The sequence below is a fragment of the Ursus americanus genome, chromosome 25, assembly GCF_024610735.1.
Source record: "Ursus americanus isolate L20-20 chromosome 25, mUrsAme1.1.p, whole genome shotgun sequence".
Lineage (NCBI taxonomy): Eukaryota > Metazoa > Chordata > Mammalia > Carnivora > Ursidae > Ursus > Ursus americanus.
The window spans coordinates 8,051,994-8,072,744 of NC_142151.1; the positions used below are offsets into that span (position 1 = coordinate 8,051,994).

At 48.8% G+C, this 20,751-nt stretch overlaps 2 protein-coding genes across 8 annotated transcripts in view; both read right to left on the reverse strand.

Annotated features, from left to right (window-relative positions):
* The window catches only part of ANO2 (anoctamin 2), a 350,061-nt gene extending 349,229 nt beyond the window's left edge, over positions 1 to 832 (reverse strand). For 2 of the 3 annotated variants that reach the window (XM_087855560.1, XM_045781339.2), the window contains exon 1: positions 337 to 486. In XM_087855560.1, coding sequence (XP_087711686.1) covers positions 337 to 358 — 22 coding nt within the window. In that variant the 5' untranslated portion in view covers positions 359 to 486. Of the gene's footprint in view, positions 1 to 336; positions 487 to 716 lie in introns of those variants that run through there. The other variant, XM_087855561.1, reaches the window with a different exon arrangement.
* Positions 833 to 3,846: 3,014 nt separating this feature from the next.
* Positions 3,847 to 20,751, reverse strand: part of VWF (von Willebrand factor) — a 134,846-nt gene continuing 117,941 nt past the window's right edge. For 4 of the 5 annotated variants that reach the window (XM_087855562.1, XM_045781154.2, XM_087855563.1 and 1 more), the window contains 9 exons: positions 16,775 to 16,885; positions 15,599 to 15,779; positions 14,877 to 14,917; positions 14,243 to 14,359; positions 7,789 to 7,887; positions 7,008 to 7,136; positions 6,442 to 6,481; positions 4,391 to 4,488; positions 3,847 to 4,168 (listed from right to left, as the gene is read on the reverse strand). In XM_087855562.1, the coding sequence (XP_087711688.1) occupies positions 3,980 to 4,168; positions 4,391 to 4,488; positions 6,442 to 6,481; positions 7,008 to 7,136; positions 7,789 to 7,887; positions 14,243 to 14,359; positions 14,877 to 14,917; positions 15,599 to 15,779; positions 16,775 to 16,885 (1,005 nt within the window). In that variant the 3' untranslated portion in view covers positions 3,847 to 3,979. Of the gene's footprint in view, positions 4,169 to 4,390; positions 4,489 to 6,441; positions 6,482 to 7,007; positions 7,137 to 7,788; positions 7,888 to 14,242; positions 14,360 to 14,876; positions 15,780 to 16,774; positions 16,886 to 20,751 lie in introns of those variants that run through there. The other variant, XM_087855565.1, reaches the window with a different exon arrangement.

The following is a 20,751-nucleotide window of genomic DNA, read 5'->3' on the forward strand; positions in this document are numbered from 1 at the left end:
TGAGTTGAGGCCAAAACGCAGGGGTAAGAATGGCTAATGAATCACCAAAAAGCCGCTGCACCAATCCTCCGTCTCCTGCCCTACCTTCTCTCTCCTGGATAATAATAAGAATAAGAAGAATAAGAATAAGTGCGTGGGAAATTGCTCAGGCGTCCCTCAGCTCCCCTACCCCGGCGCAGAAGGGACCAGTGCCCCGCACCTCCCTCTCCAGGTTCACGTGGGGTCAGCTGTCCCAAAGGCGAGGAGTTAGGATGCCAGCTCCGTCACTCGCAGCCCCTCTCCCTCCTACAACTGGCCGGACGCCCAGGACCAGAGTCCCGGGCAGGGGAGACTCACCGCGCAGCCCGGGGGCGGCCATGGTGCGGGCACACAGGACACGAAACCCGGACTGGCCCGCGGCTGCGCCGGCGTCCGCACGGGCTTATTCCGCCGCGGGGCTAATTCCATGGCGCTCAGCGGCGCCCGGACGTGCCCGCCCCCCGCCCGCCGCCCGCTCCTCCCCCTCCCCCTCCTCCGCCCCGCGCCGCCAGCCGCGCCGCCCGGGTTCGAGCGGGGGCTCCCTGCTGCGCCCCGGGCGCACCGGCGCGGCGAGCCGCACGTGGGGAAGGAGCGCGCCCGCGGTCGGCTCGAGTCCAGGCCGCGCTGGGGCTAGCGAGGCTGAGGGGCGGGCCAGGCAGAGCTGCCTGCTCTGCTCCACGCGGGGAGGTGCTCCTCACCTGGGTCGGGTGTGAACGTTCAGCCGGATTATCCGGGGCCCCGTCCGGCTGATTAGTTTCCAGTCCCGCCCCACCGCCCCGTCCGTCCCGGGCACTGCCGGGTAGGGGTGGGAGGCTCCTCGCCCAGCTGTCCTCACCTCTCCGGAGAGTCCAAGGGGCGGGAACGGGGGGGGGGGGCGGGATAGGGCACAAGAGATAGGAGGACGGGAAGCGGGGCTGCAAGAGGCAGAACGGGGGCTGGGTAGGTCTCCCTGGGACCGTCCCTCTGAGACGCTTGGGAACGGGTGGAGGAGGGAGCCTGGATGCTCCATCTCTCCCGCCTCGTTCAGGTGCCCCGTGATGAGCGGAAAAATGGAAGACCCTCTGAAGGGCCATTCTGGGTGATGGAATTACAACTCCAAGATGCCCTAAAGCTCCACAAGTTCAAGAATGCCAGGGACCCAAAACGCGAGAGGGTATTATGTTAAGGTCGAGTATGCTATTTATTCTTTGGTGTGAAGAATGGTATCTCCTACACTGATAAGGAAAGCTGCTGGTGATTGCTCCCCACTTGCTAGAGGACAAAGGGGAGTAGGCAGCACAGAATGAGTCAGGGGCGGCACAAAAGGAAAACCAAAAGTATTGTGTCCCAATCCAGAACTTTATTCCAGCCACGAGGAGTGATCAGGGCTAGTGTGTATCCAGGACTTCACTTCCTCAGGTACCCGAGGTGACTCTTTGGCTGTGACACAACCCTATGAGGCAGTTGCTGCTAGTGTGCCTGACAGATGGGACTGACCTGCCGTGTAAAAAGAGGTCGGGCAGCTGGCCTCTAAGAGCTATGCTAGGGTCCCCAGGCAGCCAGCCTGCTCAGAGTCCATGCCCCACCACTCTGCTCTCCTGCTTCTTTCTCTCCCATACAATGCCCTTCTCCGCATTCACTCCCAGCGACCCTTCTCCATGTCTTTTCAAGGCCTTTCTACCACTACCACGGTTCCTTTATCCATCCCCTTTCTTTCCTCCCTCCTGCACTTTCTCATCCCTTAGTCCCTGTATACTCTGTCCTCAAGACTCCCCCTAAAACTCTCTGTCTCACCTGGTCGGAGGGCCAGCAGGAAGAGTCCCCCAGACCAGAGGCAGGCCCTGCCCTGTTATACCCACAGAGGAAGGGAAAGTGGCAGAGACACACCCCCACTGCCGCTTTCTCTGCTTGTAGCCTCCTTTCCCTGCTCCCTGCCATTAAAAAAAAAAAAAAATCAAAACATACAGTTTTCCTGATTTGGCTTTTTTCTTGACAGTGAATTGTCCTATCAGCAAATCTGAGGAGAAATTCAGGCTGCGGAAGCACAGGGGGTTGGGAAATTGACACCTTCTGCTGGAGAGGTAGCCCCCCTGCTGAGTTTCTCTGTGGCCCATGCCTCCAGTAACACCTCATCCCCAGGTAGAGTGTTAGGCTATCAGTAAGAGAGAGAGAGAGGTAATTCCCTGCCCCTGGATCTGGTTTCCTACAGAGACCTGGGAGGCTACTCAAAGTTGGAGGCTGGGTGATGGATGGACAGATGACAACCCGTAAATTATTGAGCAGTTATATGAAACTTCTATCCTTTCTTCCTTTCCTCTGCCGACTAAACTCCCCACCAAAACTGCTCAACACAAGCCATGCCATTTGCCTGAAATGTATCTCCCCTCTGGGTGATTCCCACAGCATCGGAAGTGGGTGAACCCTAGAAATGCAGTAGTCACTGGTTTCCCTGCCAGCAAGGACCGAATCTGTAAGCAACAGGGATGGCGTGGCTCTGGTGGAGTGGCCTGGGATTTCTTGCCTAGGTGTCAGGGCACCTGGGTTCTGCCACCCAGCACCTGTGTGACCTTTGGCAAGTCACTCAAGTTCTCTGAGCTGCTTTTATTCCCTGTAAAGGGGTGTGGTGGTGGGGTGGGGGGCGGGGCAGTGGATTGGATGATGTCTAAATCCTTTCCCTCTCCACCATCAGCACTTCGTGAGTAGAGTCTCTCCTGTGTTAAAAGGATCTGGAATGAAAATCAATTCTCCACCAAATTCCTGTCATAAACCCAGGGCATTCCCTTTGTTCTCATGGGTATTCTCTCCGCAGCTAGAGTCTTCACCATCTTGCCAGCATATACATGTAAACTCTTCACATAAATTTTAAGCAACGACAATCTCTCCTTGAGAGTGACATTACTGGTTAGTGATTTGGGGACTGGGTGAAGTTTGGTGTTGTTATCTCTACCCTTCCACTAAAAGATGTCTGGAGCAGGAAGGGCCTGGCCATCCGGCATACAGCCCAAAAGAAACTCAGCTCTTTCACTCCCTCAGGATAAAGTCAATCCCTAATGTTCTGCCACAGACAAGAGACACTTATTCCCCCACCTTGAGCCTTGATTTCCCTCATTTTTATTCTTGTCACTTCTTATGTTATTAAAGAACAATTTACAGTTACCCCCAGACTTTCAGCCGTATTTTACCCTCTCAACCCCATGAGTGAGACTAACATTCCTATTCTCCAGATGAGGACACTAAGTCTGAGAACCACTAATGGTCTTATTTGGGGCCACACAGTAGAGCAAGGATCATGTGTAGAATTCAGGCCTGCCCGCAGGTCTGGGGTTCATCCCCCAGGGCCGAGCCTGTGCTGGATGGGCCCCTGTTCCTGCACCTGCCAGCACCCCATTTCCAGTCTCCTCAGTCCTTAGCACCTCTCCCTCCTGCAGGGGCCACTGAGGATACACGGGAACTTAGGGAGCCCAGGGCTCAGAGAAACCCTTGCACATCTGCTCAAGCTCCTTCATCCCAACGTCAGCCACACGGGCAATAACCATGTCTGTCTTGGCAGGAGCCTGGCTCCAGGGCCCACCCCTCTGCTCTGTTCAGAAGCCCTTGGATCCATAGCTTGGAGGACCCAGTGTTCCTGAGCAAATCCCTTTGGGGATTTGGGCTGGATTCTGAGAAACCCTGCCCCCCACAATCCTCTCCCCACTCCATGGAGGCAGACACCACTTTTTCCAAGAGGCTGGCCATGCCTGGGGCTGGATGGAGCCTGTGCTTTCTCCCCCAGAACCAGGTTCGGAACTCAGGCCCGGCCTACCCCTGTCATCTCAGCCTAGAAGACGCAGTGAACCATCAGCCTTCTGTAAGGTAAGAGATTGGCCTTTATTGTGGGCTCAGGAGGGCACAAGAGCGGAGCACAAGGAGGACCGAGCAGCAGCACTCTGGCTGGTCCCATCGTCGGTGAGGCAGGCGACAGCAGGTGCCCAGGGCAGTGGCCTCACTTGCTGCACTTCCTGGGGGAGCACCTGCACTGCATGGCGTTGAGGATCTCGTGGTAGACAAGGGAGCCGTTGGCGCAGCGCAGGGGCACCTGCATGGGCTCCGTCCGAGTGGGCGAGCAACAGGAACACTGGTCCTGCACATCCTCCGTGTCGATGGAGTACAAGGCTTTGCTGGCACATTTACCCTGTGACAGAACAGAGGCGGGGCGGGGGGGAGGGGGTTGCAATGCTGCAGGATCCTGCCGGGCAATTTGCAAGGGTAGATCTCAGGAAAGTCTGACGTGCCCACTATCTTTATGGTCCTTTTACACCCAAATCCCACTCCTGCAATTTCTATGCATGCTTGATCAGGAAACATAATTCCACCCTTCCCCACCCAGGCCTCACTGAAGCCAGGGCCCCCTTACCTCACAGTAATGAATGTTCACTTCCTCTTCAGACTTACAGTCTCCCACCTTGACATACCGCAGCCGGGCAGTGATATCCTTGCATTCCAGCTCCTCACCTACAGGGCGGGTGAGTGATGGCACCTGGGGCCTGGCTGAGATTCTATAGAATGCTCTCTGGCCCATTTCCCTCACTTCACTGGGAAAAGGTCAGTTTCACAGTAACCACATCACCAAAGCTAGCTGCCAGGAGGGGAGTTAAGTTCTCCTGGTTCACCTCAGAGTCTCCTGGCCCTCCAATCCAGAGATACAGTTATGGCTGGGTTTAACTCACTTAATGGTACAATTTTAATGGCAGGAGGAGCCTAGATCCACTGTGCATGGTGATGTAGATGCATGAGACTTGCTTTTATGTAATTGTAGACTCTAAAAACCATAATGACTGGAGCAATCTTCTTATGCTTATGACTATATCCGGAAGCTAATGGGCAATGAAGTAGCCAATAACCATAACTAATATCTATCAATCTTTGCCTTTGGAAAAAAAAGAAAGGCAAATGTTATGACCACACAAGGGGCTAAGAGGATCCCTAGGACCCCTTATGGAATCCTCCCCTTGGGAATACCTATCTCTGGTCTCTGGCATGGTGAGGACTAGTGGCATTCAGATGAACCTCTACTCGGCCCACCGATAATTCTAAGATTTAATGCCAGCTCGCCATTCCCCATCTGAACACTGGGACTCTTCCATTCTTGAATGGCTCCCAAACTAAGTCAACTCTAACTACACATTAGCCTGCCTCCCAACTTCCAAATAACTTCATTTTACAGTGAAAGCCTGCCAACCACATTAAAATAACGAATAAGGAAAACATATGTAGGCCAACATGCTATATTCTTTCGCTGTAGCTTTAAATCCCTGAGTCTGGCTTCCTCTCCTTATGAAGGGTCTCCACCTCCTGAAAGTACTGACCAACACAGGCCCCTTGCTGCCCCCTGCCTAGTTTTGAAGATGACAGCCTCTTGACCAAATTCCACGTGCAAAGTGTGCCCAGAGAGAATTCATTCTCCCTGATGGTTTCCAGACTTCAACATTCTGAAACGTATGCAGACAGGAATCACAGAAAGAGTAGCTTTCGGAGCATGTTTCCTGGATCTGCAACCTGCTTACAGCAACTGCAGGGACTGTCAGAGTGAGCCATCAGGAAGAGAATGAATGATGGAACACTGAAGGTATTCATGCTTTCACTCTTCCTTTCTTTACCCAATACCGAACATGGGCCCGTGAAGCCCAAATAAAACAAAAAACACAAAGCACTAAACCAAAACCAAAAAATTATTAGCCCAGGCAGGTGATTCTATACTCAGAGACTACAGCACTAACACTAGGATTCGGAAAGTTAGTGGTGAACACAGGAATGTTGGGTGAGATTGCTGTCTGATGGGAAGCCTTGTAGACTCTGGCCCCAAGCTGCTGCTGTTAGCTACAAGGACCCACTGGCAGAACAAAACTGCAAGGCCATGCGGGGCCGAGAGTGAAGAAGGGGAGGTTAATCAATGCAGACCGGTCTTATGAGCCCTTGAGAAGACTGTGGTCTCTGCATCTGCAGCCCTCACATCCCACTGGGGTGGGGGAACTGACCGGCTTCTCTCTCTCTGGGAGACGGCTCTCTAACCCTCAAAGAACACACGTGTCATGAGTGTCTGCTCTGTCAAGATTATGGGTCAAGGATGCCTTTCTTCAAGGAGCTCTGATTGGAAAAAGAAGACACTGTCTCAGGAGGGGACTATGAGTCTCCCAGCCTCTAGGAGGGGAAAGGCAGGTAGGAGGATAGAAATCATTAGGAGTTTGGGGAAAAGGGAAGAGACTGCTTCACAGGGATTTGAGTGGCGATTTGAGGACGGGGGAGTCTAAGAACGTTCAGGGAGGGTGGCAGTTCCCTGCAGAACTGAACCTCGTGATTGGCCAATGGTTAAGAACTATCTTTCCAGAACAAGCTCCCTCCAAAGAAAACAGTCCCTGGACGTGGTCTGGCAGATTTCAAGGGACAAGCTATTGGTGATATACTTACATGTGTCACAGCAGGTGCCTGGAATTTTCATGACTCTCCCCTAAGAAAACAGCAAAGTCCCAGATTAGGCACAAATCTAGGACATAGTGGACAGCTTCCAGGTCACTCCAGGCCAATTCCTGGCTCTGGACTCACAGTCCCGAGCTTCAGTCCCCAGACATAAAGTGTGCATTGCCATCACACTGAGAGCAGGCTGACCACCCTACTTGACCAGGCTGGAACAATTCTGATTATTCTGGATTGTCCCCCAGTTGCGTCGCCAGGACCATCATTCTCAGGAGAGACTAGAAATCATTTGATCTCTCACCCTCCCATTCAAGGATCACAGATTCAGTCTCCCCCCGAGGGAAAGGTATCTATTGAAAGCACCATATAGTGCAGAGAGTTTTATCTCTCCAACAGGCTTTGATTTTGAAACCTCATAGGTTTTAACCTAGGTCAGGGGTCTCCCTTGGACACTGGCACATCATGTCAGAGAAGACTGCATGCCATTCAAAGGACTCTGTTCTTAGAGTCAAAGATGGAGCGATCAAGAGGAAAGTAGGGACTGAGCTCCAACTACTCACTCCCTCGGCCAAACACTTGTGTTCATCGAAAGGCGGGCAGCCCGTGACCCTCTTCTCCCAGATGTACTCTCCTCTCTCATTGACCTTGCAGAAGTGACTATCACAGCCATCCTGCAGCATCTCATCACGCTGAAACAAAGAGGGCAAACGGGTAGAGCAAATCTGAAGACAGTGGGTTGCAAAGATACTTCAAACCATGACCTTGACTCCTTGAAGTTGTTGAAACAATTTGGAGGACTACAGAACAAGACTGAGACAGTATCTACCGTCTCCACACCCAGAACACACAATAGAAGTGGAGTCCCAGCTTATTTACTGTGAATAGGGCTGCATAAATGTAGAGAATCCCTCAAACCCTTCTGACCACCTAGAAGCTTAAAAAATTAAGACATAGTGAGGGTAAACCAGTAAATCAATAACTGAACCAGAGTTGAACCAGGGAGACACCACCCAGCCCTAACAACTAATTTTCACTCTCATAGATCAGACTTAGTGTCACCCTGATTGCCTGTCCAGGCTTATAGACAATTGAGGCTGGAAGAAATCTTAAAGATCAACCAACTCCCAATCATGGGCCTTACACCAACTACGCTCTGGTCAAGAAGAGTGAAAAAATTACTAAAAGAGAAAATTCTGTACCTTCTATAGGCCATCCATCTTTTCTCTATAAAATCAGAAATAGGTGGGAAGCTAATATTGACCCAAACGTAGTCCCTCTTTCATGAAGAAGAGATGCCAAAATAGGAAACCAAATGGTGACATGAGTTTAACTTGCTCCCACCTTCAGTGTCATGATCTGTCCTCCTCTTAGCTGAATGGTGCAAGCCGTAGGCAGACATTTCCCACAGCATTCACCTTGGTTCTTCTCTTCCTTGTAACCCTGTATCCAGGGGAAAAATCAGCCTTGGTTAACCCCCCAGAACACCCCCATCATAGGTAGGCTTACTTTTCTAGCCTCTGATCTCTCCCGTCCAGCACTTGCACCCAGAGTTCAGAAAGTTAACATTCAACTCTTGGCTAACCTTTGTCAGTTCTCAGTCCCCTAGATGGCATTCCTTGCCACCACATACATACATCTTGCTCATGTTCTAGCAGCCAGACCTATTAATTAGACCTCTCCCTTGAGCTCCAGACTTACGAATTCAATTGTTTGCCTGACAACTGTTTATCTTCTTATCTTCTCAAGACTTATATACAAAATGTAACTTGATTTTTGTCCCAAATTTCATCCTTCTCCCATCGTACCTTACCTTGGTAAATGGCTTCATTAGCCAGTTGTTCAAAACCAGAAATCTGGGAGTCATCCTTGACTTCTTTCTTTTTCTCATTTTCCCACCTCCATCACCAAATCTTGCCAAAAATGCCTCTCTAATTCATCCTCTGCTTGTCATGACCAATGTCCTCTGTCATCATCTAGTCCAACCAATCATCATATACCACTAGACTCTGGTAACAGTCTTAATTTGTCTTTCTACCTCCATTCTTGCCCCTGTACCGTAGGTCTCCACACATCTGCTAGAATGACTTTCTTATAAGTCTAGTCATGCCACTCGCCTGCTTAAAAACCATCCATGGAGTTCTCGTTCTAGTAATGCAGAGTAGCTTATATTGGACTGACCCCCTATAGACAACCCCTATAGGTTATAAATTCTTGACAAAATATTTTAAACAATTGTTGAAAGGTACTGGATGGCAAAAATAACATCTGTGGATTTGCTTCTCATGTAGAACTAAGCTATGTGACAACAATAACACAAAGTATGGGGGGAAAGTACATCATACATGAATTGCATATTATCAAACCAAGGTTGACTACGCTAAGTCAAGGATGCATATTGTAATCTCTGGAGTAACTGCTATTATCTCTGGCAAAATACTTTCTATCTTCACTTGTGATTTCTTCTTTGATTCATGGATTATTTTAATGTATTTTATTTAATTTCCAAATGCTGGGGTGTGTGTCTAAATACCTTCTTCTTACTAATTTCAATCTAACTGTGGTCATAGAATGTACTCCAAAGGATTTCAAAATTTTGACATATATTAACCTTTTAATGGCCCAGAATTGGGTCCAGACAGGTGAAAAATTCATGTGCATTTGAGAAGAATGTGTGCTCTGCACTTTGGGAGTATAGTAGTCTATTATTTTCAATTAGGTCAAGTTGGTGGATACAGTTTTCCAAATCTTTATCTTTACTGATATTTTTCCTACTTGTTCTATCAATTACTGAGGAAAAAAACATTAGAATTATGATATAAGTTTGTGGATAAGCCTATTTCTAATTCTGTCAATTTGTGCTTCATATATCGGAAATTCTGCCACCAGATGCATACACATTTAGGATTCTTGTGTCTTTATGATGAATCTACTCTTTTATAATTATGAAATAACTTTCTTTATTTTTGGTAACATTCCTCATCTTACAGTCTATTTTGTTTGGTATTAATACAGCCATCTCAGCTTTCTTATTCTTAGTATTGACTGGTGTATCTTTTTTCATTCTTTTATTTTCAATCTCTCCATCTCTTTACATTGAAAACAAATCTTGAGGCACCTGGCTGGCACAGTTGATGGAGTGTGCAACTCCTGATCTAGGAGTCATGAGTTCAAGCCCCACGTTAGGTGTAGAGCTTACTTTAAAAAAATAAATAATAAATAAGTAAAATTGAAAGCATATCTCTTGTAAACAGCATACTAATTGGGTCTTGTTTTTTAATCCAAGCCTGACAATCTCCATTTTTTACTGGGATTTTGTTTTGCCCATTTACATTTAATATAATTATTGATATGGTTGGGTTTAAGTCTCCCATTTTGCTATTCATTTTATTTGTTGTCTTCCCTGTTATCTGTTCTATTGTAAATGCTTTTCTATATTCTTTTGGTTTAATCAAGTTGTTTGTTTAGAATTTTATTTTCTCTCCCCTATTGGCCTTTTAGCTGCATTTCTTCATATTTCTAATTTAGTGGTTACACAGACATATGTATTTATCAAATCTCATCAAACTATATACTTAATATCTGTGCATTTTATTATAGGTAAACTATCCTGATTTTTAAAAAATAATAATTTTACAAAAATTTTAAAAATTAGATTTCTATGGCTTCCCATTGCATTCAGAATAAAATAATAAAATCCAATCTTCTTAGGATGTTCTACAAGGCCCTGTATGGTTCCTTCCTAATTTTCTGACTTTATCTTCTACCACTATCCCCTTGCTTTTGACGATCTACCCCTTTGCATCTTCTAGGATCATGAACATACCAACTTCCTCACCTGAGAATCTTTGTGTACATTATCCCTCTACCTGGAATGCCCCTCCCCATGCTTTGTATAACTAGCTCTTTCTCATCCTTCAGTAATCTTTCAAATATCATTACTCAGAGACGTCTCGCAAGATACGACACACACACACGCACTCTTCATAACACTTAACACAATCTGAAATTTTCATTTGTTCTCCCAAAGAGGCATGTAAATTCCAAACTAAGTCTATGGTTTGACATTGTATCCCAGCACCTGGCTCTAAGTAGGCCTCCTACACTCACTGAGATGAGCTGAGCTTGGAACTCCTTGACAGTGGCTGTAAGTGACAGTCCTTCATTTATATCTGAGCTGGAAAAAGCAGCAGCTTCCAGACAATAGGATTTCACTGTCTTGCAAAAATGCCCCCAAATTTGGGAGACAACATAGGGCAACCAACTCTTTATCTTCAAAGTAAGAGTACTTTCAACAATATTAATAAAAAACAAAAAGCTACCACCAGCTGCTTCATCACCGCATCAAAATTAAAGCTCTTTTAATGCTACCCAACACTCCAAAAAAAGTGGGGGGGGGGACATAATCTCACAACATTCTTAAAGAATAAATTGAATTACATGAGAAGCCAACTGTAATGTCATTCTTTTCCTCGTTTTGCCACATTTAGTAATAACCACTTAGAGATTCATTCACTCAGGTCCTGAGGTTTTCCTAGCATGAAGCTCTAGCCAGTCAGTTTGGAGCCCTCAAACAGAAAATGTGGGCCTCTCTGCATTGCTCCCTTGTTCATTGCACATGGGCTAAATGCTTCTAATCAGCAGGCAAGGTTAGGAGTCCGTAAGCTAGCGCAGAATGAATTTAAACAATTTGCTACTCCTAAACCAAGCTTCTGAACTGAATGTGCCGTCAGGGAGTAGGCTGTGCAGAAAGCCAGTGAGTACAGAGTCAGCACAGAATCAGGGCTCCTGGGTGCAGGCCACACGCTCCATACTGGGAAGGACACCACTGGAATTCGAGGCATCAGGTCGTCTTTCACTGGTGAGCTTTAAACGGTGTTTTCAAAAATGTACAATTCCTGGAAGTTGTAGGACTGAGGTAAAGGGGACAGGAAGAAAGGGACGGAATAAAGAGTATGAGTGAGTGTGGGTGGTTACAGTCAGAAGGAGGATATTAAACAGCATTTAAATCAGGCAGGATTTTGTGGGAGTGTGGATTTGGGTGTTTTTCTTTTCAGTGTGTGTTAGGAGAAGAGACCAGGAAACAGCTTCCGCTCAGCAGGCCCAAGGAGAGGAAAATGGACAAAATCTTTACAGGAAAAGTGAGTGGGCAGGGGACAAAGGCAGAAGGGGGCTGCTAAGTGAAGGGACAGGGCGGTGGAGACAAACCCACACACCAGAGAGGCAGAGGGAACAATTAAGCCAAGAATAGGGAAAGGCAGAGGGTGTTATGGAAGGAGAAAGAGCAGGAAGAAAAGGATGAGAGGGTGGAAGGTAATAGGAGAGAGGCAATGATTTTGGAGTTGGAAAAAAGGAGGAAGGAGGGGGAGCATGGCAGGACCCACTTACAGGAGTAAACAAAGAAAACATTCCCTCTGTTGGTCCCCTGCCCTAGAAGGCCAGAATGCAGCTGTACCAAGTAACAGGGCTCACGTGAGCCCTGCAGGGCTTCCCAGCCACTCCTGGCAGCCCTACGCGCTCCGTAGGCCGACATAGGCATGTACACGCGCACGCAGGCGCACACAGAGTACGGCGCTGCTGAATGGGCTTTCCCCCGAACATCCAATCAGGAGCAGCCACTTCCTCTGCCGGCCGGCCAAGTTCCCAGGAGCCAGAGCTCACTTATGTAGGTCTGAGCAGCCAGTCAGTCCTGCCCCTGTACAGTCATGCCCCAAACACTGCCCTGCCTGTGTCACATAGCCCTTTCCGTAAATTGCATTGGTGGCTCAAAGCCTTCCAGTCTTGCCTCCCGCTGCTGTCCTCTTTTAACTCTTACTTCTATCTGACAGTCTGGTCCCCATTCCCCTTCCTGGAAGATCCTCTGTATTCAACGCCCTGCTCAAGGTCAGTTCATGGACGTCCCTCCGGGTGCCTTCTCGACGTTCCATGTCAGGGGACCTCTCTTTCTCATGCTTTACTTGAGAGTTCACCGGTCAAGCTTCATGTCTACCACCCACCACCACAAACCACCTTCTACAGGTCTCCTTTTAGGTATAAGCACGGTCTCCCTCAGAGGAAATGAAAGACTCAACGTGGTGACGCTAACACTTTCGTCTGATGTAGGCGGTTCGAACCTAAAGTTAATTCACCACAGCTCCTCATTTGCAGGAGACCTCTCTGACCTTCACAGCAGAGGAGCGTGGCAAGACCAGTTAAGGACGCTGAGCTAGAATGCGGACAACCGAGTCAGTTTTCAGCAAAAGTAGAGAGATACGTGGAAGGAGGATGAACGCAGCAGTTCTTAAGAGGGAGGAAGCGGGGACATTGCCATGGGGGATGTCAGAATTTTGGAGGAAAAGAAAAGAAAAGAAAAGAAAAGAAAAGAAAAGAAAAGAAAAGAAAAGAAAAGAAAAGAAAAGAAAAGAAAAGAAAAGAAAAGAAAAGAAAAGAAAAGAAAAAAGAAAAGGCCATGGATTTAAAAATACTGAAACCTAAGTCTAGACTGGATTGATTCTGAAGCTGGATTTCTATGGGTGCGGAGGAGCTTGTTGTGCCACCTTCTGGTCACTAGAGGGCGCTGTTAGAGTTAGCTTGCCCTCTAGAAAGCGCTCGCTGGAGATGCTGTTGGGGGGGGTGGATTTCTTGCTGCACTGATTGCATTTCAGTGGACATCCAAGGTGGAAGAGATGCCACAAACTCCACACAGCATTACCTCATTCCCTATTCAAGCCGATATGTATTCTAGGGGAGCTGTTACATGCACATACACCACCCAAAACCCTAGAGCAGCAACTGGGATATTTTTTTTTTTTTTAATTTTAAAGGCATGTACTTAGTTGGCTTCATTCTAATTGAGCCAGGAATGTTCTCTTTGAATCATTCTGTCAGAAATAGCTGTGTCTTCTACAGATCCATTCACTCCACAGATATTTTATTAAGCCCCTACTTTGAGCATGACTCCGTGCCAAGTGCCAAGAAGAATACAGATGCAGAACGCTCCATATAAAGGACCTGCTCAAGTGTTCCTCATCCCTGTGCTCCCAAAGCCCCCTCGCGCTCTGGCTGGCTCTGCTCCTACTCATGCGAAGGACTCCTCCCAGGCGCCGCCCCACAGCCTGCCTGCTCCCTGGCCAGTCAAGGAAGAAAGCCCTCCACTTGCACCGTCTAAAAGAGCCATTACTCTATTCTGTGCCCCTGGCTCACAAGAAGCTCATCTGTCCAACTGTGTCTTCGGAAAAAGCAGGAGCCCCCAACACAGACGGCACTTTGAGGAAGAAGCACTAGTCCAGCTCTGTGAGGTGGGGCTGAGTCATAATTAAAACAGTGAAATGCCGGTCTTTATCTACCCAACTAGAAATGATGGTTCCACTTCCCAGAATCCACCCTCAGAGCAAACATAGTCATTGTGACCCAGCAGAAACAGGGTGCAAGATTTTAAACCACCACAGCGCCCAATAATGAAAGTATAGGGTGAGGTACAGCCGTTGCAAGGAATATTGTATAGAATTTTACACATAGTAAGTGCCTGATAAATATTTGCTAACTAATTAATTTTTAATGTTTTCAAAGAAGGGTAGTGATGCTTCTTAAAATGTTGTGTAAAAAAATAAAGAACTGTAAATATGGTACCATAAGCCTTGCAAATATTATGTTTATTCTTTAAGTTTACAAAACAAGACTCTTCATTATAGTTGTGAAATACTGCCCACAATCAGAAAATAACAAATGCTTTATTTACAGACCCCAGCAAGGTCCCAGTGCTAGGATTCCCCAAGTATCCTGGCACCCAGGGACTCTGGGTCGCTGACAACCCTCTTACCGGGGGACAGGCCTCACAGGTGGTCTTCCTGCACTCCAGCTTGAATCCAGAGATGACCCCCACCTGGACGGTACAGTGGCATGTCGTGCACACATCGATCATCAGGCTTTTCCCGGGCTGAAACCAGAGGCATCAGGGTCAGGCCTCCCAGCACAATGACCCCTTAACTCTCCCACTCACCTCAGCCATCTGCCTTAGGAGAGGGAGCCCAGTGGCCCACAGCCAAGATAAGCCATAGCCCTGACGCTCCTCCTGTGTCCAGTGACCCACTCCCTCTCTGCCCTCCCACCTCAAGGATGACAATAGTAAGTCAGAGCTTTTATGCCAGAAAGGGAGCCTGAGCAGTGGGAGAGGGGGAACGGATTGAAATGTGTGTCATGCCATCAGACTGCTTCTCTGCACACAGAAGAGAAGCTCGTGAGCCTGAGTTGGGGCCGGAAGATAAGGCCCTAGAGAGTCAGCAAGATGGCGGGAGCTTGGGCACCAAGATGCCTGTGAAGCCTGGAGGCAATGGAAAGTGGAGGACAGGGCTCCCTGCTTCCTTTCATTTTCACTTCAGAATGACTGAGCTGCCCACCCTTCTCACAGTCCTCCCATGTCTCCCCCACAACCCACCCTGGAGAAGAAGGCTTACCCCAATGATAGTGCCATTGAGCATGCAGGCCTCCAGGGGCTCTGGGGGAGAGAGAAAAGTACGGGGCTGATATCCTCAGGGTCTTCTCCTCCCGGTCTGGGCCCCTCTCCTACATTTGCAGTCTCTCGCCCACCCTCTTCCAGGTGCTGTGGGTCCTAGTACCAGAGCCACAGAGGCCTTATTCCCCCCAGGCCTGCCAAGGAAGGACAGGCTGCCCAGCCCACAGTGAGAAGATCCTTCTCCCCCACGTCCTCAAGGGGACAGCCTTTTTAAGCGGTCCACACTTAAGGAGTGAGTGGGAGGACACTTGGGCTTCTGAAAGAAGGAAATTCAACTCTGGAAACTTTAAGTCCCAAAGAATTCCGAGCACGTGGTGGAGAGAGTCGCTATTTTGTTTGTCTGTTGGCAGGGTTGGGGTGGGAAGTTGGAGTACCTTTTCCCAGCAGAAGCAATACAGTGAATGATTGAGAAGTCTGGTGGACTCACTAACTCACAGGAGCAAATGCAGGTACAGTGGCAGAAAGCCACCACTAAGCACAGTGATGACCTTCAGGAAACTGTAATGTTTCTCTCATCTTATTTGCTCTCCTGCAAAAGCATTAGGAATGGATAGGAGGACTTTGATCCTGCCCATTTCCCTGAGTTGCTGAAAAGGCAAAGAATTCAGAAGCCCTTAGCGGACAGAGAGGCTTGGAGGTGGAGCCCCTGGACACACGCCTTACCGCAGCGACAGGTGGGACAACACTCTGAGGTCTTACAACTCAGCTGAAAACCCATCGGGCAGGTAGGGACGTCCAGCTGGGGGCAGGAGACATTCCTCTGTTGCACAAAGACCTCTTCCTTCACGCGGACACACTCATTGATGAGGCAGGGGTTGTCAGGGGAGGCCCAGTGAGAGCCAACCTGCAGTTAGAGCACTGGAGTTGAGCTGGAGTTGAGCAAGGTTGAGCTGGAGTTGAGCTGGAGTTGAGCAAGGTTGAGCTGGAGTTGAGCTGGAGTTGAGCAAGGTTGAGGCCGAGGGCCCAGGGAGGTGTGCTGTTCTCTCAGGGAGCTGATCTGGGCTCTGGGGATGAGCCCCAGCTTAACATCTAAGTCCCACCCACAGGGTAAGGCCCACAGAGGGAACGAATGGGGCGCATCCCAAGTCCTTCAATGAGGCTGGGTCAAAGTCACCCTGACCAAGATCCTCGCTCAGTGCCATGTGTTCTACAGAGACTTCACCACCTTAGGGAAGCCTGGGGACATCCCCTCCACCCTGGGTACTGGCTGTGAGCTGAGCTCGGAGGCTCTAGGGCACTCTGACCAAGAAGCGGCAGCACATGCTGACATAGAAGGGATGTGGAAGGAACTCCATCCATTTCCTAGCCAGGCGCTGCTTCCTACTTACTCCTGTAGGGAAATAGCAAGAGACTAGGGATGCTGGCATCTGGCCCCTACAGCCCAGCAATCTGTCCCTGGGGCTTCCAGGCCTCTGGATGAGTGGCCTGACCCAGGGCAGAGCAGTGCTCAGAGCCTGTGGAGTTTTAGGGTAGTGGTGGGCCTACCACACATGCAGGGTGGTGAGGCCATCCCACACCAAGCACTCAGGGGAAGCCGACCTCCGATTCCCGGGTAAACAGGAGGACACAAATCCCCCAGGAGTTCACAGAACTCTTAGGGAAGGAACTGGGCCTCTCCCCAAATCCACCAAATAGGAAGTCTGAGGCAATCTCAACTGTTCCTATAAAGGGCAAAGTAACCCCAAGGAACATGCGGATAGTACCACAGCCAGATGCAACTCCCTGTGGGGAGACCAAAGGGTGGGGGATGAAATCAAAGCCAGCACTGAACCACAGAGTGGCCAACCAAGCTGGTCAGGTCACTACCCTCCTTCCTACCAGCCTGGGCCCAACACCTACATTCTTCCAGTGAGACTGGGAGTCCCCCCGCGGTGAACCAATGACCACCTCACAGGCAGATGGCAGACACCTTCCACAGCACTCGCCTTCATGGATGACGTAAGTGAAGCCCTGGAAAAATACAAAGAAGAGAGATTAGGACAGCCCAGGAGCAGAGACACAGGTGTTCTTATCTACCCCGTATGTGTCCTGGGACTGGTTGGCGTGAACATTTTCATCTGTGTCATCTACCAGCCTCAGGATCGTGCTAAGAAGTGGTTAGGAGCCATCAACCCCTGAGTTGCTAAGTTAGGTCTTACACCAGCTGAAGAGACATAACCCTGCACTCTGAAAGCTTCCACTCTCAGACCAAGATCCAGTCCGTGGGAGTATTAAGACAGCCCAGAACTCACTCAGCAGCAGTTAACTGGCCTGATCTTTATCATGGCCAAATCTAGGGCCCCTCAGTGACTGGGAAAGAACAGTCAGGACGCCTGGGATCTAGTGTCTGCTCTCACAGGGACAACCACCTCTACAAGATGAGAACCCTGACCTCTCACCAATGTGCAGAGTTGGGTTTCCCTTGGCCATTGCTTGATATTACCGAGTGGTTTATGGGCACAGTAAGATAAGAAAGTACACAGATTGATCCTTTCCAGAAAGCCTGCCAGGAAGACCACAGTCCTGCAAGTAGGCCAGCCCATCTTGCCTCTTGGAGGTCCTCCCATCTGGCCAAAGCATTAGGGACTTGGACTGAAATCCTCCATGGAAACTCTGAAGCAATATACAAAGAATAAGCAAAACACTGCTATGAGTGTGTGTCCCAGGAGCCACAGGAAGAGAACCCAGGACCATGCTTCATCTTGGAGCTCTGTCCTTGAGCGAGAAGGAATGACTGCAGCTGCTCAGGGTGGGTGTGGATGCCACGCCTGCTCTGCTCCACAAGCACACTCATGAGCCGGCAGTCAGGAGACGCACATAGCGCTGGTGCCTCTCTCTGGGGGAACACAAGCACTCCGGAGACTTGGCTCAACTTCACACCATCTGCATGGGACCTACTTGCATCCCCACCTGCGTCACAACAGTGCCCACTGAGCTGTCCCCAGTCTTTTATCAGCTGACATAATAGTCGTTTGTTGTGCATCTATGACGTACTAGGTACTTTGGAGGAGGCAACAAATTAGGATGGTACAATCTAGACACCCTCCACTACAAGCAGAATGTACAAAGCGCCATAAAAGAAACAAAGCCTCAAGGGAGCACAGAAGAGAGTCATTAATCCCTTTAGGGACCTAGAGTCACTCTTGCGTGCCTCTCTCAGAGTGCTGAGTCACCTGGATTCGCATAATCTTCCTGTTTGCTGCTGCACAGCCCCCCATCGCGGGCAAACACGTTGTCCATTGTTGGCTAACTCCTAGACCAGAGGCCTTGTTCTCAAAACCCCACCAACTTCTCACACTGAGGTACTCCTAGCCATGCTACCAAATTTCCTGGCTGCCATCTTTCTAAGATTCCCTCCATGCCTCCAACAGCCCCATCTCCTTGCTGTGCCACCAGGATTCAACCTATGTGTCATCTCTCCTTCTTTTCCCACACTCCTCCAAATCCTCTAGCTTACACCTGCTTAAAATCTACATATCACACCTTCTCCTTACTTTTCTCCATCCTGTTTTCACTGGTTCCCCCATTAAGAATGGAACTAAGTAGGGTGCCTGGGTGGCCCAGTCGGCTGAGCGTCCAACTCTTGGTTTCAGCTCAGGTCATAATCTCAGGGTCGTGGGATTGAGCCCCACATCAGGATCTGTGCTCGACAGGGAGTCTGCTTGGGATTCTCTCTCCCTCTGCCCATCCTGTTCATGCTCTCTCTCTCTCAAATAAATAAATAAATCTTTACCAAAAAAAAAAAGAATGGAACTAAGTACATCTAATATCCACGTAATCTGAAGACAGATGCCCCTGAGAATAAATCCCTAATGTATTTAGCAGCACAATCCTTGAAGCACAATTGCCGCAGCTGACATGGAGGTGGGAGGCTTGGAGCTCTGGTCCCTTGTCTCCTGGCTGCCTCAGACCGGCCCTTGCAATGCTGGTATCGCCAGTATACTAGCCCATCAGAATGGGCCCTGGGCCAGGAGTCAGGACACTCCCGTGCTACTGGCTTCGAGTGAGCTGTAGAACTATAGGCAACTTCATTCCCTGTGCTAGTCCTCTGCATCCTATCTGGCAAGTGGGAAGAGCAGCCCTACCTCTTCTTCCTTCTGGAAGAGAATCATTTATTTATCATAGGATAAATAAAATACAATGCATGATATTCAGGTCCTCAGAACAGTTCCTAAGGTTCCATGATTTAGTCTGATTCTGGAGTCTAAGGGTAGGGAATCAGGCAGTCATAAGCCTTCAAAGAAAAGCCCTTCCAAGATTTATACAAAGGAGTGGGAATTCCTCTTGTTGTCTACATGGAAGCAAGGCCATATGCATGTAGGCCCCCCTACGAAATTACACGGGTAGCCTGTAATGCCCCTTGCCAGCTTTACATTTTTCTGACATGAAGAGCTGAGAACTATGGAGGTGATCAGGGAAAGTCTATTTCTGCAGACTGTGGCTTCAGAAAAGAACAATCAGAGGGTGATGGTAATGTTATCCCTTTTTGGTAATGTTGTCCTGTGTTTGCTTGTTGTCATACCCTGGACAGCAAATGAATTCAGGTAAGTGAGCCCAAATGTCTCTGGAGTCAGACTGGAGCTGATACTACCCTCCTTGAAGAATGAAGTCTGAGGCCATCTCAACTCACCGAAGCTCCCACCTCAACTCAACACATGATACAGCCTCCCACATCCCCTCAGCTGGAACTAAACCACAAGGCCGCCTTCTCCCCAGAAGGTGTAAACATTCAGTCTCTAAGACAGGCATGTGTCTAAGACAATTTCCTCAAGCAATCATACAGTCAAGAGATCTAGACATGGGGCCACCTCCATCCATTCCCCTGACCTTTGTACCCATCTTCCTTGTGAAATTACCTCCAGCACCACAGCCCCTAGACAGCCAGGTTTATACCATGTGACCTGCACCCCCCCAACAGTTGACAGGACTAGAGTGGGAACAGGACAAAGGACCCAATCCATAGGCTGAGCTGAGCCCATCAATTTTCTTCCTGAGAAGTTACTGTATGGAACACAAAGACTGAATAAGTCAGGTTAGACAGGGATGAACCCTGGGTCTGCAAAGCCACACTGAGTTGAAGCCAGATTCAATAAAGCCACGTGCAAAGGAAATTTACAAGAAAGCAAAACTTCCTCCCAGAGGCAGTCAGCCTGCAGGGAGGAGCTGGAACAGATGGGCAGAGAGAAGCAGAGACAGGGGTTCATGGGACAAATGAAGAGTAATGTTGTATGACGGTGGTGCCCACTCACATCTCCTGCATTTCATTTCTGAGAGATTCCCTGTCTTTTCCATAAATCCCCTTTTAATTTTAGCTAGCTTGAGTGGAGTCTATTCTTTGCAATCAAAACTCTTTACTAATACACAAAATATATTGGGTGCTGGGGAGCTTGGGTGGCTCAGTTGGTTAAGCAACTGACTGTTGATTTCGGCTCAAGTCATGATCTCAGGGTCAGGAGATCAAGCTCCGTGTTGGGTTCCAGGCTTCACATGGAGTTGGCTTGAGATTTTCCCTCTCCCTTCTCTGATTGCCCCTCCCCTTGCCTCACATTTTCTCTGTCAAATAAATAAAATCTTAAAATTATATATATACATACACACACTGGGTGCTGGTTTTATAAAAATGACCTCTAAGCAGCACTCTCTTGCTTGATAGCAAGTTCTTTCCATCACCGTCCCAGGCCTGTGGGAATGGATGGAGACCGATAGGTTTCCAAAACTCAGTGTCCCCAGTGGACACACCTGGATACCACCGCATCATCCTCTCCCAAGGGTGCCTCAAAACTCCACTCCTCCTCAGTACCAGCAAGGCAGGTAGAGAGCAGATGAGCTGAGTAGAC